The 18,208-nt window shown below is 53.4% G+C and overlaps 2 protein-coding genes and 4 non-coding genes across 10 annotated transcripts; all 6 read left to right on the plus strand.

The window, feature by feature from the left end:
• The first annotated feature begins 3,331 nt into the window (after positions 1-3,331).
• Positions 3,332-13,192, plus strand: FLT3LG (fms related receptor tyrosine kinase 3 ligand). 4 transcript variants are annotated; one of them, XM_005219164.5, is made up of 8 exons: positions 3,332-3,591; positions 3,711-3,777; positions 4,743-4,856; positions 6,338-6,391; positions 6,575-6,718; positions 7,167-7,305; positions 10,671-10,858; positions 12,969-13,192. In XM_005219164.5, the coding sequence occupies exons 2-8, from the start codon at positions 3,745-3,747 to the stop codon at positions 13,173-13,175; spliced, it is 879 nt and encodes a 292-aa protein (XP_005219221.1). In that variant the 5' UTR covers positions 3,332-3,591; positions 3,711-3,744; the 3' UTR covers positions 13,176-13,192.
• A 1,142-nt stretch (positions 13,193-14,334) lies between these two features.
• RPL13A (ribosomal protein L13a) lies at positions 14,335-17,863 on the plus strand. Of its 2 annotated transcripts, none has more exons than XM_024978612.2 (8): positions 14,335-14,525; positions 15,799-15,871; positions 16,259-16,324; positions 16,529-16,630; positions 16,830-16,915; positions 17,093-17,152; positions 17,439-17,561; positions 17,748-17,863. In XM_024978612.2, exons 4-8 carry the CDS (start codon positions 16,558-16,560, stop codon positions 17,832-17,834), a joined length of 429 nt encoding a protein of 142 aa, XP_024834380.1. In that variant the 5' UTR covers positions 14,335-14,525; positions 15,799-15,871; positions 16,259-16,324; positions 16,529-16,557; the 3' UTR covers positions 17,835-17,863. The 2 variants fall into 2 exon arrangements, with proteins under 2 accessions (XP_024834380.1, NP_001070466.1); NM_001076998.2 differs by having other exon boundaries at positions 14,338-14,374.
• Positions 15,917-16,000, plus strand: LOC112442484 (small nucleolar RNA Z195/SNORD33/SNORD32 family). The gene has a single exon (XR_003030571.1). It is a non-coding gene; the product is annotated as a small nucleolar RNA Z195/SNORD33/SNORD32 family (small nucleolar RNA).
• On the plus strand, positions 16,670-16,754 carry LOC112442483 (small nucleolar RNA Z195/SNORD33/SNORD32 family). Its single transcript, XR_003030570.1, has one exon. It is a non-coding gene; the product is annotated as a small nucleolar RNA Z195/SNORD33/SNORD32 family (small nucleolar RNA).
• On the plus strand, positions 16,954-17,024 carry LOC112442485 (small nucleolar RNA SNORD34). The gene has a single exon (XR_003030572.1). It is a non-coding gene; the product is annotated as a small nucleolar RNA SNORD34 (small nucleolar RNA).
• LOC112442425 (small nucleolar RNA SNORD35) lies at positions 17,231-17,319 on the plus strand. The gene has a single exon (XR_003030519.1). It is a non-coding gene; the product is annotated as a small nucleolar RNA SNORD35 (small nucleolar RNA).
• Positions 17,864-18,208: the final 345 nt, after the last annotated feature.

Raw genomic sequence — 18,208 nt, forward strand, 5'->3', positions numbered from 1 at the left:
CCCTGTGGTCCAGTGGCTAAGATTCCAAGCTCCCGGTACAGGGTGACTGGGTTCAATCCCTGGTCAGGGAACTAGATCCCACATGCTGCAACGAGGATGTGGTGCAGTCAAATTATTTAAAATAAAATGAAGATGTCAGCAGGGGCTGGGAATTTGTCTCAAGGGCACTTGGGAGCCAGAGAGAGTTTGTAAACAGAGGAGAGGTGGGCTCAGCTCGGGTTAAAAGACACACAGACATGACATACGGTGACAGGTAAAGTACTATAGAGTAGAAGCAGCTCGGGGCACTCTGGGAGCCCAAAGGAGACACCTTTCCCAACTTAAGTGTGTGTGTGTCTGTCTGTATATGAAGTGAGGATGAGAGATGGCAGGAATCTCCACAAGGCAATTGCCATCCTCATTGAGTTTTTCCCCCGGCTTTATGGAAGTATGATTGACAATTAAACATTGTATATATCAGTAGTTCAAGTCTACAATGGGATTTTTTAATGCACTGTGAAATGAGTATCACAGTTAACACATCTGTCACCTATTTGTGGTGAGGACAAAAGATCCACTCTCAGCTACTTCTCAGTATATAATCCAATCTTTTTTTTTTTTTTTTTTTTTGCCGCACTGCCTGGCATATCGGATCTTAGTTCCCCAATCAGGGATTGAACCCACACTCACTGGACCATCAGGGAAGTCCCTATTTTTTATTTTTTGAGGGACCTTCACACTTTTTTCCATAGTGGCTGTACCAAGTTACCAAGCTCCACAATCCCCTCTCCAACATTTATTTATTTTATTTATTTTGGCTGTGCTGCTTGGCTTGTGGGATCTCAGTTCCCTGACCAGGGATTGAACCTGGACCCCAGCAGTGAAAGCACCAAATCCTAACCACTAGACCACCAAGGACCTCCCCCTCTCTGTCATAACCTGTTAGCCAACCTAACAAGTTATGTGAGGTGATAATCTCACCATGGCTCTGATTTGTATTTCCCTAATGAATAGTGATTGCATTGAGCCTTGAAGGGCAATGAGCATCTAATTAGAAAAGGTGTGGTGGGGGAGGTGGCGGGCAGGGAGCATCCCTGGCAGAGGAAACAGCATGTGCAAAGGCCCAGAGATGAGAAACAGCTTTGAGGGAACTAGCGGCTTCAGTGGTGGCGCCACCAAAATACTTCCTCATCCATGGAACCTATGAATGTGATCTTACTTGGAAAATAATCCTTGAAGATGGAAGTAAGTTAAGGATCTCAAGATAAGATATCCTGGGTTATCCAAGTAGACCCTGTATCTAAATACAAGTTGTTTTTTTTTATAAGAGACAAAAGAGGAGGACTTCCCTGATGGCTCAGTGGTAAAGAATCCGCTTGCCAAGGGGACACAGGTTCAATCCCTGGTCCAGGAAGGTCTTACATGCCATGGAGCAACAAATCCCGTGAGCCACAACTATTGAGCCTGTGCTCTGGAGCCCGGAAGTCACAACTGCTGAGCCCAGGTGCCACAATTACTGAAGCCCAAGTGCCCTAGAGCCTGTGCTCCGCAACGAGAAGCCACCAGTGAGAAGCCCACACACTGCAACTAGAGAGTAGCCTCCGCTCCCTGCAACTAGAGAAAAGCCCATGCAGCAATGAAGACCCAGTGCAACCAAAAATAAATAATTCCAAAAGAGAGACAAAAGAGGAGAGGACGGGGAAGAGAAAAAGCCATGTGAAGTTGGAGACAGAAGTTGAACTCAATTTTTTGCCTCCTTCCCTGAAAGTTGAAGGTGAGAGGTTGGAGATTGGAAGTGAGAAGTTTCAGCCCTCTAGTCATGTGACTGGACTTTCTGGTCCTGCCCAGCCCCCATCCTGAGTCACCTCATTAGTGTAAACTCAGATGTGGTCAGGGAGCCCTTCTTAATAACAGAGACACGCCTATCTGGAAGTTCCAGGGAGTTAGGGGTTGTCACCCAAGAAACAGAGCCCAGGAGCAGGTGCATTATCCAGTATATGACAACAACGCAGAGGGGGCCAGGATCCTTTTGTTCATTCATTTAACAAATATTGATGGAGCACCTGTGAGCCAGTCATGGTTCTAGGTGCTGGAGATCCAGCAGGATAAACAGATACTGTGGTCGTCCTGGAGTTGAAGTCCTAATGGGGACAACTGACAATAAAGAAGATAAATGAACTGCAGTGGTGTGTCAGAAGCTGATAAGTGACAAGGGAGAAAGCAAAGCTCATGTGTGTGGGAGTGCTGGGAGGGGGTTGCGACTTGAAAAAGGTTGGTTGGGGAAGGCTTCACCTTGTGTATTTTTAAAAAAATTTTTTTTGGGGTTGCACTGGGTCTTCATTGCCATGCTCTGGCTTTCTCTACTTGAGGCGAACAGGGGCTCCTCTTCACTGCAGTGCGCGGGCTTCTCATTGCCGTGGCTTCTCTTGTTGCAGAGCATGAGCTCCTGGCACACAGGCTTGAGCAGTTGAAGAAGGCGGGTTCGGTAGTTGCAGCTCACCTTTGCATCGTGTATTTGAGCAAAGACCTGAATGAGATCAGGTTGAGCCATGTGGGTATCTCGGGGAAGGGCATTCCCGACTGAGGGAACAGCCAGTGCAAAGGCCCTGGGGCAGGAATGTGCCTGCCTCAGGCCAGTGTGGCCGGACTGGAGAGAGGCAGGAGGAGAGACCAGCTCTGTTTAGGCCACAATGAGGACTTGGACTTGTGTGGCAGGTGCGCGGGTAAGGGGCCAGCGTGGAGCAGAGGAGGGAGGTGAGGGGACTTAGATCTTCACAGGCTCCCTCAGGCTGCACATGGAGAACAGACTGGCAAGCGAGGGCTGAGGCAGGGAGGCTGGTAGGGTGAGGAGGAAACGATTTTCAGGTGGGTGACGGTGGTGGCAGTGGCGGGGGTGAGATGCGGTGGGATTCTGAACACATTTTGACGATCAGCCAACAAACTTGCTGATGGATCGGACTGTCAGTGGGCGGTGAGAGGCAGACGGAGTCACAGGTCCCCTCCAAGGCTTTGGGCCCGAACACCTGGAAGGTTGGAGCTGTCACTTACTCCCTGTGGAAGGAGATGGGGGTTGGAGAGTGGGGGTGGGGTTTCAAGGCAAAGGTGAAGGGCTCAGGGTGACCTCCTCCTTTCCCGAGCTGCGTTGATTCTAGCCAGAGACAGATCCACGTTGGAGCCCCCGCGCCACATTCACTGTGTCCCACCCGGGCTATCAACCCAAGCTCAGACCCCTTGAGCGTAAGTCCCGCTAAAGCGCCCTCTGCGGCGTCAGCTGCCACCTGTCACCACCAGGTGGCGCCCCTTGCACCAGCCCGATCCACCCCAGCTCACTCTCCCCCCAAAATTTCCTTTCACTTTCGATCTTTGGCTGTCACCCGGCGTGGCCCCTTCCACACCCAGCTGGGGCAAGCCTGGTGCGTGAGGAGAAATGGACTCCGGGTCCCCGAAGGGCGGGGCCGGGGTCCCCCTCCTGGGGCTGAGCGCAGACGGCGGGGGGTCGGGTTCCTGGGTCCCTGGCCTGAGCAGAGTTGCGGGCACCGGACGTCGGAGTTCTTAGAAGGGGAGATGAGGAGTTTTCACCGTAACTGTGCTTTACGCAGGAAGCCCTATAGAGTAGGAGGCGGAAACTTAGCCACATCAAAGGACCGAGGGAGGGGCGGGGAGGTGAAGGGGCGGGCAAGGAAGGGGCTGGGGTGTGGGGGTCCGAGACTTGCTCTTCTGTCCCTTCCAAGATCCGGCCACAGGCATGAAGGGCCCCCGGCAGAAATGGTAGTGCTGGCGCCAGCCTGGAGCCCAACTGTGCGTATCCCTTGGGGTTAAGGTGGGGGAATGGCAGTGTCAAGATGGGCAGAGCTTAGAGGGGAGGTGGACAGAGTTGGGGTGGACACGAGTGGGGAGATGAACAGGGGTGGGGGGAGATGGACAGAGTTGGGGTGGTCAGAAGTGAGCAGATGGACAGAGGTGAGAGAGATGGACAGAGGTGAGAGAGATTGACAGGGGTGGGGGAGATGGACAGGGGTGGGGGAGATGGACAGAGGTGGGGGAGATGGACAGGGGTGGGGGAGATGGACAGAGGTGGGGAGGTGGACAGGGGTGGGGGAGATGAGGAGATGGGCAGGGGTGGGGGAGATGGACAGGGATGGGGGGATGGACAGGGGTGGGGGAGATGGACAGAGGTGGGGGAGATGAGGAGATGGACAGAGGTGGGGAGATGGACAGGGGTGGGGGAGATGAGGAGATGGACAGGTGTGGGGAGATGGACAGGGGTGGGGGAGATGAGGAGATGGACAGGGGTGGGGGAAATTGACACAGGTCGGGGGACGTGGACAGAAGTAGGCGAGATGGACAGGGGTGGGGGGAAGAAACAGGGAGATGGGGGCAAATGGGGAAGATAGGACTCAGATCTAGGGAAAAACAGGAGAGATGAGCATGAAAAGACAGAGGAATGGGCAAAGATGAGAAAATCCTGGGCAGAGGTGAGCAGAAGTGGAGAGAGATGGGCTGAGGTGCGGAGATGGGAGGTGAGACAGACAGGGCGGGCAGAGGAGGGTGAAAACTGGTCAGCACGTGTCCAGAAGCAGAGAGATACAGGGAAAGATGGTCGGAGGTGGGCACACAGGAGCGAAGCGGAGGAGGGGCTGAGAAGCGGGAAAGCTGGAAAGGGGAAAGAGGGAAGAGAGAACAGGGGGCTGCCGGAGGCAGCCTCCACGAGGGAGGGGGGCGTGTGTGGAGTCCATGGAGCCCCCGCCCTGCCCCGCCCGCAGACCTCCCTTCTGCTGCTGCTGTTACTGCTCAGCCCTGGCCTCCAAGGGACCCCCGACTGCTCCTTCCGCCACAGCCCCATCTCCTCCACCTTTGCCATCAAGATCGGCAAGCTGGTGAGCGTCCCTGTTCCCAATCGGAGCCCGAGGTGCTGTCTCTGGCTCTGACTTCCCCCTGTCAAGAGTTTCTGTAGCCCCCTGCCTCCTCCCTCTGGGTTCCCATCCGTCGTCCGTCCCCCTATTCTTGCCCCCTTCGCTATGGGTCTCTGTCCCCCTTTCTCTGGGTCCCCATCTCCCCACCCTGGATCCCTGCCCCCTTCTCTCTGGGTCCCCGCCCCCCCTCTGGGTCCCGGCCCCCCTCTCTCTGGGTCCCCGCCCTCTCTCTCTCTTGGTCCCCGTCCCCTCACTCTGGATCCCCGCCCCCTCACTCTGGGTCCCCGCCCCCTTCTCTCTGGGTCCCCACCCCCTCACTCTGGATCCCCACCTCCTCTTTTTGGGTCCCCGCCCTCTCCCTGAGTCCCCGCCCCCTCTCTCTGGGTCCCCGCCCCTCTTTCTGGGTCCCCGCCCCCTCACTCTGGATTCCCGCCCCCCCCTCTGGGTCCCCGCCCTGCCCTCTCTCTCTGGGTTCCCGCCCCCTTCTCTCTGGGTCCTCGCCCCCTCACTCTGGGTCCCCGCCCTCTCTCTCTGGATCCCCGCCCCCTCACTCTGGATCCCCACCTCCTCTCTCTGGGTCCCCGCCCCCCTCTGTCCCCCCTCTCTGGGTCCCCGCCCCCTCTCTCTGGGTCTCCTCCCTCTCTCTCTCTCTCTCTCTCTCTGGGTCCCCACCCTCTCTCTCACTCTGGGTCCCCGCCCCCTCTCCCTGGGTCCCCGCCCCCTCTCCCTGGGTCCCCGCCCCCTCTCTATGGGTCCCCGCCCCCTTCTCTCTGGATCCCCGCCCCCTCTCTCTGGGTCTCCTCCCTCTCTCTCTCTCTCTCTCTCTGGGTCCCCACCCTCTCTCTCTCTCTCTGGATCCCCGCCACCTCACTCTGGGTCCCCACCCCCTCTCTCTGGGTCCCCGCCCCCTCTCTCTGGGTCTCCTCCCTCTCTCTCTCTCTCTCTCTCTCTCTCTCTCTGGATCCCCGCCCCCTCACTCTGGGTCCCCGCCCCCTCTTCCTGGGTCCCCGCCCCCTCTCTCTGGGTCCCCGCCCCCTCTCTCTGGGTCTCCTCCCTCTCTCTCTCTCTCTCTCTCTCTGGGTCCCCGCCCCCTCTCCCTGGGTCCCCGCCCCTCTCGCTGGGTCCCCGCCCCCTCTCTCTGGGTCCCCGCCCCCTCTCTCTGGGTCTCCTCCCTCTCTCTCTCTCTCTCTCTGGGTCCCCACCCTCTCTCTCACTCTGGGTCCCCGCCCCCTCTCCCTGGGTCCCCGCCCCCTCTCGCTGGGTCCCCGCCCCCTCTCTATGGGTCCCCGCCCCCTTCTCTCTGGATCCCCGCCCCCTCACTCTGGGTCCCCTCCCCACTTCTCTGGGTCTCCGCCCCCTCTCTCTAGGTCCCCGCCCCCTCACTCTGGCTCCCCATAGTTTGTTTCCTCCCGTCTGCGCAGGCCTGACCCCGTTTTCTCCCGCAGTCCAAGTACCTGCTTCAAGATTACCCGGTCACTGTTGCCTCCAACCTGCAGGACGTGAGTCACAGACGGGAGGGGCCCAGGATGGAGGTGGGAAGGAGAAATTCAAGATTCACCGCCCCCTTAGGGGCCAGGCTAGTGTGCCCACCAGGCCACCCCCTCCCTGGGGACCCAGGAGTCCTGGCCCCCAGCCCCCTCCGCCCACCCGCGGGACCCAGAGCCTGGGTGGTCTCCCCCCAGGACAAGCTCTGCGGGGCGTTCTGGCGTCTGGTCCTGGCCCAGCGCTGGATGGGACGGCTCAAGACCGTGGCTGGGTCGGAGATGGAGAAACTGCTGGAGGATGTCAACACCGAGATACACTTTGTCACCTCATGTGCCTTCCAGGTCAGCCCTGAACTTGGGGGACAAGTGCGGAGAGCCTGATGCTTTCCTAGGGATTGGCAGCAAAGGTCTGCTAGGCCTTACTGGAGGTTTCCCCTTGTCTGGGAGCACCCCGAGGGAGGTGGAGCTGGAACCTCAGACCTGCTGGGGCCTGGTGTGGGAGGTGACACTTCTCTAAGTACTGGAGGATGCCCAGGGGTAAGGGCCAAAGGCATCAATTCTGCTCATTTCTCAGGCCCTGTTGAAGGATGTTGCTAAGGGGTTCTTACCCCTAGCAACAGGGAGAAGGAGGGTACCCTAAACACCCTCCTGATCCAGGTCTGACTGGGCCTGGTTGTTAGCAACCAGGGGGAGCAAAGGTCCAGACTCTCCATGAGACCCAGGCCTCACCCTTGACCTGAGGTGACGCTGGGGGTGATGCCGTGGTGACGTCTCCCTCCCGTGCCCCCAGCCCCTTCCCAGCTGTCTTCGCTTCGTCCAGGCCAACATCTCCCACCTCCTGCAGGACACTCACCAGCAGCTGGAGGCCTTGAAGCCCTGGATCACCCACCGGAATTTCTCCCGGTGCCTGGAACTACAGTGTCAGCCGGGTAAAGCCTCCCACTGCCCCCAAGCCCACGGCCCCACCCACTCCTCACCCATTCCACTCAGGGCTCCCATGGGCTGTGTGACTTGGGCCTGTTTCCCCAAGCTCACCCCCCTCTGGGTCTCAGTTTACTTGTCCCTGAGAAGGGAATAACCAGCCTTGCCTGTTTCTCTGAGGCAACTCTATCCCATAGAAACAGAATGAGAGTCACATGTTTGAGTGTAAATTTCCTTATAGCCATGTTTAAAAAGTTTAAAAAGGTAAATTCACTTATTTTTCAGGATTTTTAGTGTTTGTTATTTTTTAGTATGTTATAGGTGGGTTTATTTTTAAAACTTTTTTACATTGGAATAATTACAGATTCACAGAAAGGGGCAAAGAAATGTACAGGAAGGTCCTGGACACTGTTTACCCAGCCTTCCCAGTGGTACATTTTGCTTGGTAATGTTAATTACAGCACAAGAAATTGACAGGGGTGCAATCCACAGAGTTTTTCAGAGTTTATCAGTTATGTATGCATAACTGCAGGCATGCATGTGTGTGTAGTAAGTAGTGTGTATCAGCTGCTGTAACAAGGTACCACCAACCAGGTGATTTAAAGAGTAAAAGTTCATCCTCTTGTAACTGAGGAGTCAGCAGGACTGGCTCCTTCTGAGGGCTGTGAGGGAAGGATCTGTTTCAGTTGTCTCCCTTGGCTTGTAGATGGCCAATTTCATGTTCGTGGTGCTCTCCCCCATGCATATCTCTGTGTCTAGATTTCAGTTTCTTATAAGGACACTAGTCATATTGGATTAGGGCCACTACTAACCATCTCATTTTAACTTGATCACATCTTTGAAGACCTGATCTCCAAATAAGGTCACATTCTGAGGGACTAGGGATTAGGATTGCATCTTATGAAAAAAAAATTTTTTTTTTCTCCTGGCTGTACCACACGGTTTGTCGGATCTTAGTTCCTCAACCAGGGATGGGCCCCGTGCCTCCTGCAATGGGCTAGGAGTCTGAACTGCTGGACTGGACTGCCAGGGAAATCCCTGAGTTTGCATAACTTGATCCTCATTCCCAAACTCCCACCTCTCTGCCCTGGCAATCAGTAATGCTATTTAATTTAATTCTCATAGTTTTATAATTTTTAAGATAATTATTTCAATCACAAAGAGCCCTTTAAAAAATAATTTTATTTACTTTTGGCTGCTCTGGGTCTTTGTTGCTGTGCGTGGGCTTCCTCTGGTTGCTGCAAAAGGGAGCTCCTCTTCCTTGCGGTGTGTGAGCATCTCATTGCGGTGGCTTCTCTTGTTGGGGAGCACAGACTCTAGGCCGGAGGGCTTCAGTAGTCTTGGCACACAGACTTGGTTGCCCTGCAGCATGTACTGAACCTGCATTAGCAGACAGATTCTTATCTATTGCACCACCAGGGAAGTCCTCCTTTTTTTTAAAAAGGTGTGTGTGTGTGTGTGTGTGTGTGGCTGCGCTGGGTCTTCATTGCAGCACATGGGCTTTTGGTTGGTGTGCAGGCTTAGTTGTCCCTTGATGTGTGAGATCTTAGTTCTCTGACCAGGGATGGAACCGGCATCCTCTGCATGTTAAGGTGAATTCCTAACCACTTAACCGCTGTTTGGTGTTCATATTTACATGCATCACTAATTATCCATTCAACTAAGTTTTACTAACCATCTCCTTGATGCTTGGCATTGGAGACACAGCACAGAACAAGACCAAGTTTGTGTCCATGGGGCGCTAACCTGCTGATCAGGGAGACATGATAAACATGTAAACATATAAATAAACAGGAAAGTGTCTGAGTGTAATGAGTCCTATGCAGGCACATTAAAACGGGGTGGTGGAATCATGGCTTGAAGTGGTCGGCTGGAAAGTCACCCAAAGTTGCAAACCAGGGAACAGGTAGTGCAAAGGTCCTGAGGCAGAAACCTGCCTCCCTGTTTAAGTAATCAAGAGGGAGCCCCAGTGGCTGAGGCCAAGTAAGCAAAGGGGAAAAGGTGTGGAGTGAGGGTACAGAGGGAATAAAGGGGGCCAGCTCAAGTGGGGCCTAGTGAGCTATCATGGCTTCATACAGAGTATCTTTCATTGTTCTATTATCTGTCCATTCACTCAGATATTTAATTTATGTAAATTAACTATTTGGGCTTCCCTGATGGCTCAGCCTTAAAGAGTCTGCCTGCCGATGCAGGAGATTTGGGGTTTGATCCCTGGTGCCTGGAGAAGGAAATGGCAACCCACTCCAATATTCTTGCCTGGGAAACCCCATGGACAGAGGCGCCTGGTGGGCTACAGTCCTTGGGGTCGCAAAGACTCGGACATGACTTAGTGACTAAACAACAACAGTAAGAAATATTAGGTTCTGGCAATGTCTCCTGTCACCCTCCTGGACCTCATAGACTACTGGGGGAAGAAAATGAATATATAAATCAATAGGTAAGCACTAGACACACGTTTGTCCAATTCTAAAATGCAGGAAATTTCCTGGTGATCCAGTGGTTAGGACGCTGCACTTCCACTGCTGGGGGCCTAGTTTCAATCCTTGGTCTGGTCAGGGAACTAATATCCTTCATGCCTCAAGGCCAAAACAAGTAAAATGATATATTTGAAATAAAGAATTATTGGGACTTCCCTGGCGGTCCAGTGGTTAAGACTCTGAGCTTCCAATGCAAGCAGCACAAGTCTGATCCCCGGCTGGAGAAGTAAGATCCCAAATGCCACCCAGTCAATAAACAAATAAATAAAAGTAAATAATAAAAATATTTTTAAAAATTTATAGGGTCTGGTTAAACAAGTAAACAAGCATACCAATTTAGAAAGTTATTAGTGACTATTTTTTAAATATACTTTTGGCTGTGCGGGTTTTCGTTGCTGCCCTTGTTGTGGGGCTACTCTCTAGTTTTGGCGTTCAGGCTTCTCATTGCAGTGGTTTCTCTTGTTTTGAAGCATGGGCTTTATTGCACGGGTCAAGCAGTTGTGCCCAGGGGCTTAGTTGCCCTGTAGCATGTGGAATCTTCCCAGACCAGGGATGAAACCCATGTCCCCTGCATTGGCAGGTGGATTCTTAACCACTGAACCACCAGGGAAGTCCTATTAGTGACTTTAAAAAAATCAATAAAATGCAACCTTACTATGTGCTAGGCACTGTTCTAAGCACTTTCTGTATATTCACTCACTTAATCTCTGTGACAACCTTATGAAGTCGGTATAATAATTATACCCACTTGATGGATGAGGTGACTGAGGCCCAGAGAAGTACACAGCCTACCCCCACCCCCTCCCCCAGGTCACACAGCCAGCACCAGGCAGGCCTTTTTTTCCCCTTCCCTGGCCTGGCCCTACTTCTCAGTCACCTGACCTCTCTCCTGGCAGACTCCCCGACTCTGCTGCCCCCAAGGAGTCCTGGGGCCTTGGGAGCCACGTCCCTGCCGGGCCCTCAGTCCCCTCTTCTGCTCCTCTTGCTGCTGCTGCTGCTGCCAGTGGCCCTCCTGCTGCTGGCCACTGCCTGGTGCCTATGCCGGTGGAGGAGGAGACGGAGGACACGCTACCCTGGGGAGAGGGTGAGCCAGCAGGGTGCGCAGAGTGGGTGGAGAGGGTCCAGGGGGTGACCGGAGGTGGTGGATTCCATGGGTGGCACAGTACCCTGCCCCTCCCACCCCCAGGATGCTCTGCTCCTGCGGCTCCTGGAGGACCCTGGACTTGTTGATGTGGGGGCCATGGGGGTGGGGGATGACAGAGTGGAAGCAGGGAAGCGGTGGGCTAGCTCTGGATGTAAGAAGACCCCTCATGGAGGGGGACAGACTGGGACAGACAGACTGGAGGCCAAGGAGGAGGCCAGGTGAGCGTCCAGGAAGAGAGGACAGGGTCTGAGCAGGGGCTGGGACAGGACCACGGGGTGGAGAGGAGGGGACAGGCAGAGTCAGGGGTCAGGAGGGACGGGGCTGGAGAGTGACAGGCTTGATGGGGTCGAGGGGAGAGCAGGGAAGGGGAAGGGGCACAGGCAGAGGACGCTGGGTCTGGCCCAGCGGGAACCTGGGAGGAGGAGGGACAGTCCGCATTCGGCATTCTGAACAGTGAAGCTCAGCGGGCGGGGAGGTATTTGGATACAGGAGTCTGCAAGCCAGGAGAGAGCCGCCTCCAGGAGCAGGGTCTGCAAAGCCCTCCAGGTATGAAAAAGCTCAGGTTATTCTAGCAACTTTGTCCAGTCTGGGAGTGGGGTGAAAAAAAAAAAGCAAAACGGCACTGGGAGATGTTTGAGGTTACATCTTCCTTACCTCAAAGGTAAGGAAGAGAAGCTGGGGCTTCCTACCCTGGGGAAGCAAGAAGCCTCCGAGGCGAACCTGGGAACCGGTTTGGGGGTGGAGGTGGTTACCTGAGGGAGAAAGGCACGGAGGGGCCCGTGGGTTCCTTAGTGCCCAAAGGAAACACTTGGCAGCACTCGCTCACCTGTTGTGTGCCTCAGTGCCTCCGGCCTTGTGCTGGAGCTTTCTACAAATTAACTCACTTAATTGAGAAACTGGTGGCCATTATCCCCATTTCCCCTTGGCGGACACCGAGGCTCAGAGAGGTCAATCATTTGCTGAAAGTCACACAGCTCCTGAGTGACAGCCAAGATTGGACTCTCGGCCCTCTGATTCCAGCATCCGTGCCTTTCACTCTTCTGCCTCAGTTTCCTTATCTGTACAATAGACTCATAATCATCCTTCATGCTAGAGTTGTCAGGAGGTTAAATGAAAGGACCACAAAAAAACCCCCTAGAGCAATGCTGTCCATAGGAAACAGAATACAAGCCACACATGTGACTTTAAATTTTCTAGTAGCCGCATATATTTTTTAAATTTTTAATTGAAGTATAGCTGATTTACCACATTGTGCCAATGCATCTTTTTAAAAGTAAAAACAAACAGGTTACCTTAAAGAATTTATGTTATTTCACCCTGTGTATCCAAAATCTTGTCATCTCAACATGCAATCAATACTTTAAAAATTTTGAGATATTTTGACATTCTTGTTTCCATACCAGGTTTTCAGAATCCAATGTGTAATGCGATGCTCACAGCACATCTCAATTCATATGAGAAACTTTTATTACAAATACTTGATCTGTATCAAGATTCCATGAAACTTACAGTTGCATAAGTAGATTCCTATACTCAAGTTCTTTGAAACCTACAGAAGTTTTCCAATAACTGGATCAAGGAACAGTTTCTAAATTCAATGATTTTCTTTTCATTTCAGCATTTGTTTTGGACAGTACTTTTTGGTTTTGAGATACAATTTTCTATTGAGAAATTGTTCTCTTATCCTTGTCCCTTTTCATACCCTGTTTTCCCACGCTCCCAATAAACACACTATTAGTTGAAGCTTAAATTAGATGAAATGAAAAACTAAGTTCCTCAGTTTTGCTGGTCACAATAGGAATGCCCAGTTTTCACATGGGGCTGGTCTCAAGGGCTGTCTTGGAAAGCACAGATCTAAAACGTGTTCATCATTGCACGAAGTTTTCTTTGACAGCAATGCCCAAACACACAGTGAGTGCTCACGGTGAATGGAGTTGTTTTCGGGCATTAAGTCTATACTTGAGCTTGTACCCTGAGCTTCTTACTTTCCCCTCCTCTGTCCATGGAACCTCAAACAGTCTAGTGAGTCATCTATCATCCCCTTTTACAGCGGAGGACACTGAGGCCCAGAGAGAGCAGTCACCTGCCAGCGGACACAGAGTCGGAACTTGGAGGAAGTCAGCTAGAACCTGGTCCTTTCCTTGGCCACCCTGCTCCTGTCACTGTCCCCCCGGGATGGAGGCAACGCCAGCACCCACCATCGGCTCCCCCTTCCCCACTTTGTACAAAGCCCTTGTCCCCAGGAAATTGTATATAAATCATCATTTTCTACCAGCTCTGGCCAGGTTTGTTTGTGGATGGGACACGGTGTGTGTATGGGGCCGTTTGGGTTCGGGTTTGGTTTTTCAGTTAATGCAGTGTTTCATTCAATACCTATTTTCTGAGTCCTCCCGGGGCCCAGGGCCAAAAGAGGGCAATGCTGGGACCCAGACGTGAGTCGGAACCAGCCCTGCCCTCTCAGGATTCCTGGTTCAGAGGGGAGAGACATCGGCCCCAGAGAGCCCCAGTACACGATGACACACGCTCTAATGGAGGTGGCGTAGGCACTGTGGGAGCCCCCAGGCGGTACCTGAGCCAGCCTGAGCGATATCAGGGAGGTTCTCTAAAGGGAAGGACTCAAGCCAGATTTTAGAAAACGGGATGGGGGTGGGGGTAGAGGGGACGGCAGCCTAGTCAAGGGACACTGTGAAGGCAAAGGCTTTGTCCAGAAAATCCAGAAAGTGAGAAGCTCCTTTGGGGAACACTCAGGCATCTAGAGAAGGAAATGGCAACCCACTCCAGTATTCTTGCCTGGAAAATCCCATGGACCGAGGAGCCTGGTAGGCTACAGTCCATGGGGTCGCAAAGAGTCGGACACGACTGAGCAACTTCACTTCAGGCATCTAGAAGTCATTCTTTCATTCGCCAGCTCTCAAGCTGAAGACTATCCCCACCTGGGGACACAAGCCCATACACGGCCAGGGATTTAGTCAGATCACAAGTCAGACAGGCACTGGAATTCAGATTTCTAAGCCTTGGCGGAGCGCTGAAGGGCAAGCCCTCCTGGCCCCCTGCAGGCCACCACGTGCCCTGCAGCGCGACTTCGCTTCAGGGGGTAACCGCCTGTCCTCCAGCATTCTTGGCCCCGCCCATCAGCAAGCAGCGGGCAACTCACGCGAGGCTTACCAGCCCCTCAAGAATACTGAGGCTGAAAAGCACCGCCCCCTACCCCACGTGATCTCGCCCGGCTCAGCCATGGCCGCCTAGGCTCGATGGGAACGATTCCGATTGGATAGTCAGAAGATGACCCGCCTCCCGGTGGGGCATTTCTGCGCACGCGGCTGACACTCTGGCCAATGAGAAGACAGAAAGCGGCCGTGTTGCGTCACTTCTTCCGCCCCTGTTTCAAGGGATAAGAAACCCTGCGTCTAAGGTTCCTTCTTTCCCAGGCAGCTGCCGAAGATGGCGGAGGGGCAGGTACAGGCTCCGCGCGGGCCGGGGCGGCGTGGGGCCGGGTGGGGTCCAGGCCGGACCGGGGTTGGACCTCTTTTCTCTCGTAAGTGTGCTGTGGAACTTAAGGACATAAGGAACTTAAGGACATAACTGAGCAAAGCAGAAAGCTTTCGGGGTAAGAGAAATCCAAAACGGGAATATAAAGCAGTTTTTGCGCTTTGGGCTGGGTAAGAATGCGGCATTATTTTTTCTTCGAGGGGCAGTCATCTTTGCTTCCTACACAAAAAGAGTTACTTTAAAATTAGGCCTCATTTATTTAGATCTTGGCGGAATTGAACCGGTGTGTCTCCACCAATGGGAAAGCACGCTGAAGGTGGCTACGCCACCTGGGGACGGTGAGAAGCCGGGGGTAGGCCAAAATGGAGAGTATTTCCGCCCTGCCCAGGCGCCGGTTGCTTCGGCCACGTGAAAGTGTGCATCAGGGTTCCCCTGCAACTGGGGGTAATTTGGCACGAAACCTTTGCTGTAGGTTGGGAGACCTCTTGCATGTGGGGCAGGCACAAATTGGTCTGCTTTGGGGTTAGATGGAGTCTAAAAGTGCTGGTGTTAGCAACTGGACTGAATGAAATGTTCCAGATCCTTGAAACATCCTTAATTGTTTAACCAGCTAGAAGGCCTCAAGGAAGGTAGAAGCTTACGACTGACTCTTTTCCGGCTCCTTCCTTGTGTAACCTATTACTGATAGAGGGAGGGAGTGGCTCTGGAAGGGGTGAACATGTGATGGGGTCTGTGGTTCAGGAAGGAAAATTAAGTTTGAAGCCAGGGAAGTGGTAGAGTTCTCTGAACACGGGTCCCTGCGTTCACATAATATGCACTTGGTAAGAGCTGGAACTTCTGAAAAGAAGCCAAGGATTAGATTAGTATTTGAGCTGTTAAAGCTTCCCTAAGGATGCAGAGCTAGTCAGTACCAGAGGAAGCTTGGGTTTTTGACCACCCTGCCTAGCTTCACTGGCTCTGAACCTGTTTCCTTTGATACTCATACTAGAAAGCTACCTTTGAGATCAGAACAGAATCAGATTCTGTCCAGGTTCTACAGGTTGCATTCAGATTACCAGTTCTTCTAACTGGGTGATCAGTGTTGATTCAGATTGTAGCTCATTCTCTGACCATGGAACATAATCTGGGCATAAAGATGTCTGCCCTTGAAGCAGCTGAAATGTGAGGGATTGGTTTATTTTGTATCTTAGCTGCTCACTGAAATTCTGAGTCATTTGCTTTCTTGGCCATCTCTAAAGTGAGCCTTAAGTTCTAGTTTTGGGTCTAATATCTGGTTAGCAGGTGTTCTGGGAGGTAAGTTAACTAATGGAGAGGAGTAATTGGTTGAGGTGGGCAGTCAAAGTTGTGGGTGCCTCTGAGCCCTTCTGAGCTCTTAAACCTGTCTCCAACAGGTCCTGGTGCTCGATGGCCGAGGCCATCTCCTGGGCCGCCTGGCGGCCATTGTGGCCAAGCAGGTGCTTCTGGGTAAGTCTGCCCGCTGCCCACAGCTCCCATCAGACATGAGCTCAGCAGGTCAGTGATGAGCAAAAATCACCATCTTTCGTTTGAGTCTCACGACCGTGAGATCAACCCCATGCACCGCTCTGAGACCTGCCAGCATCCTCCCCTCCCGGGTCAGGGGCTGTGAATTCAAAACATGTTTTGTTGGAGTAACAAATTGAACTTGAGCATGAGACAAGCTCCACCAGTTAGCGCTCTTTGACTTGGGGTAGGAGATTTGGTGTCTTCTGGTGTGTTTGTGCACAGGGGCCAGTTTCAGGCAGGGCTGGGGTCTCCTTTCTGGGCAGTAACTGGGCACCTGGCTTCCTGACTTTTGCCCTCCTTGATTGTTCCATTTTCCATTCCCTCTAGGCCGCAAGGTTGTGGTCGTGCGCTGTGAGGGCATCAACATTTCTGGCAATTTCTACAGAAATAAGTGTGAGTTAGGGCCTGGAAGGTGGGCTGGAGAGGCTGGATCTGTGTGGAGCTCAGGCTTCACAGACTTGGGAAGCAGACCCCCCAGTGGTGGGACATGCAAGTCTGAGTTCCTTAGCAGGCCCTCAGAAGTGAGGTCGTGGCGTTGGAAGGAGTTACTGCCTGGCTGGGGACTCTAAGGCCTTACACGCTCTCCCTTCTTCCCAGTGAAATACCTGGCCTTTCTCCGCAAGCGGATGAACACCAACCCCTCCCGTGGCCCCTACCACTTCCGAGCCCCCAGCCGCATCTTCTGGCGGACAGTGCGAGGTGAGCTGGGCTCAGGGACCGCAGGTGCTGAGGGGGCAGGTAGCCAGTGATGAAGACTTCTCCCACTCGTGTTCGAGTTTCCCGACCGTGAGATGACTCCACATGCACTACCATCTGAGGCCACCTGTCTGCCTGCCTGGGCGGGACAGCGGCTCCCCCACGGGCCCCACTGAGCAGGCCTGCTGTCCTCTGTCCACAGGCATGCTGCCCCACAAGACCAAGCGGGGCCAGGCTGCTCTGGAGCGCCTCAAGGTGTTTGATGGGATCCCACCACCCTATGACAAGGTGAGCAGGTCCCAGCTCCCTGACAGTATCCCTATGGCTGGCGTCGGTGATGTTCTGCAGTTACCTACATTGTTTGATCCCTGTGAAAAGAGCACCGGCTGAGACGCCTGCCCCAGCCAGCCTTCTTCCTGTCTGTCCCTCGCTCCAGGTCTCTAAGCCCCTCTCCTTCTCTAACAGAAAAAGCGAATGGTGGTTCCTGCTGCCCTCAAGGTTGTGCGTCTGAAGCCTACTCGCAAGGTGAGCCTCCAGATTTGCTGAGTGATGCCCTTGGAGTTCTGAGGCTTCCTGGGAGGGTGCACTTAGGGTCCTAGGACTGGCAGATGATGGTTTTTTTTCTCACGATGGTCTGCGGATGCCACTGCGGGCAGTGCCGAAAATGCCAATGGCTCAGCTGATGCCAGGAGGAACGGGGAGCATGGCTCCCTGACAAGCTGGAAGGCTCTAGGACAGAATGTTAACACCCCTCCCCTAGTCACCCTGGCCTCCTTTTCTAACAGCTTCGTTTCTTCTCTCTCCCCTCTAGTTTGCCTACCTAGGGCGCCTGGCTCATGAGGTTGGCTGGAAGTACCAGGCAGTAACGGCCACCCTGGAGGAGAAGAGAAAGGAGAAGGCCAAGATCCACTATCGGAAAAAGAAGCAGCTCATGGTGAGCATGGGATTGGTACTGGAGGGGCCCCACATTCCCAGGCAGCTGGTAACTCTCGCCTCTTTATTAGGCTTTTGGAAGTCTCTGCCTAAGGCCCACTGTGGGAATGGGGCGTGGGATTGGGTCCCTGGGATGACAGTCCCAGGGAGCAGCCACTGATCACTATCTGTCATCTTGGCCCCACAGAGGCTACGGAAGCAGGCCGAAAAGAACATCGAGAAGAAAATTGGCAAATTCACAGAGGTCCTCAAGACTCATGGATTCCTAGTCTGAGCCAAATAAAATTGACTGTTTATTCTTCATGCTTGGCCTGGCCTGCCCTTCCTCCATCGCCACCCTAGGATGTGGGGGCCCCCAGGGGCTGCCGTGCATGTGCCACAGGCAGACGGGTATAGCCGAGGGGCATTAGTCAGTGTAGGCGGGTCCAGGGGCTGTGCAGGCATCGTTGGTCTGCAGCCTGTTTGTTCGTGAGACCTTTAAGACATGAACAGTTGGAACAACCAGTCCAGTTGCAGTATTGGCAGACGTGAGCTGGAAGACTATTGGAAGGGATTGGCATGACTTAAAGGGAGTCTGTTCATGCTTCCCACGTGGTCAGATACTATACTCTGCAGCTGTTAGGATGTGAGAGAATGCCCAAAAAGTAT

The sequence above is a fragment of the Bos taurus genome, chromosome 18 (assembly GCF_002263795.3).
Source record: "Bos taurus isolate L1 Dominette 01449 registration number 42190680 breed Hereford chromosome 18, ARS-UCD2.0, whole genome shotgun sequence".
NCBI classification, from domain to species: domain Eukaryota; kingdom Metazoa; phylum Chordata; class Mammalia; order Artiodactyla; family Bovidae; genus Bos; species Bos taurus.

Bases quoted from the DNA above. Each gene is read 5' to 3' on its own strand.
- FLT3LG (XM_005219164.5), top strand. From the start codon at position 3,745: ATGGTAGTGCTGGCGCCAGCCTGGAGCCCAACT. The intron at 3,778-4,742 runs GTGCGTATCCCT...CCCCGCCCGCAG, and splicing joins CGCCAGCCTGGAGCCCAACT to ACCTCCCTTCTGCTGCTGCT. The intron at 7,306-10,670 runs GTAAAGCCTCCC...CTCTCCTGGCAG, and splicing joins GGAACTACAGTGTCAGCCGG to ACTCCCCGACTCTGCTGCCC.
- RPL13A (NM_001076998.2), top strand. The intron at 16,916-17,092 runs GTGAGCAGGTCC...CTTCTCTAACAG, and splicing joins TCCCACCACCCTATGACAAG to AAAAAGCGAATGGTGGTTCC. The intron at 17,153-17,438 runs GTGAGCCTCCAG...TCTCCCCTCTAG, and splicing joins GTCTGAAGCCTACTCGCAAG to TTTGCCTACCTAGGGCGCCT.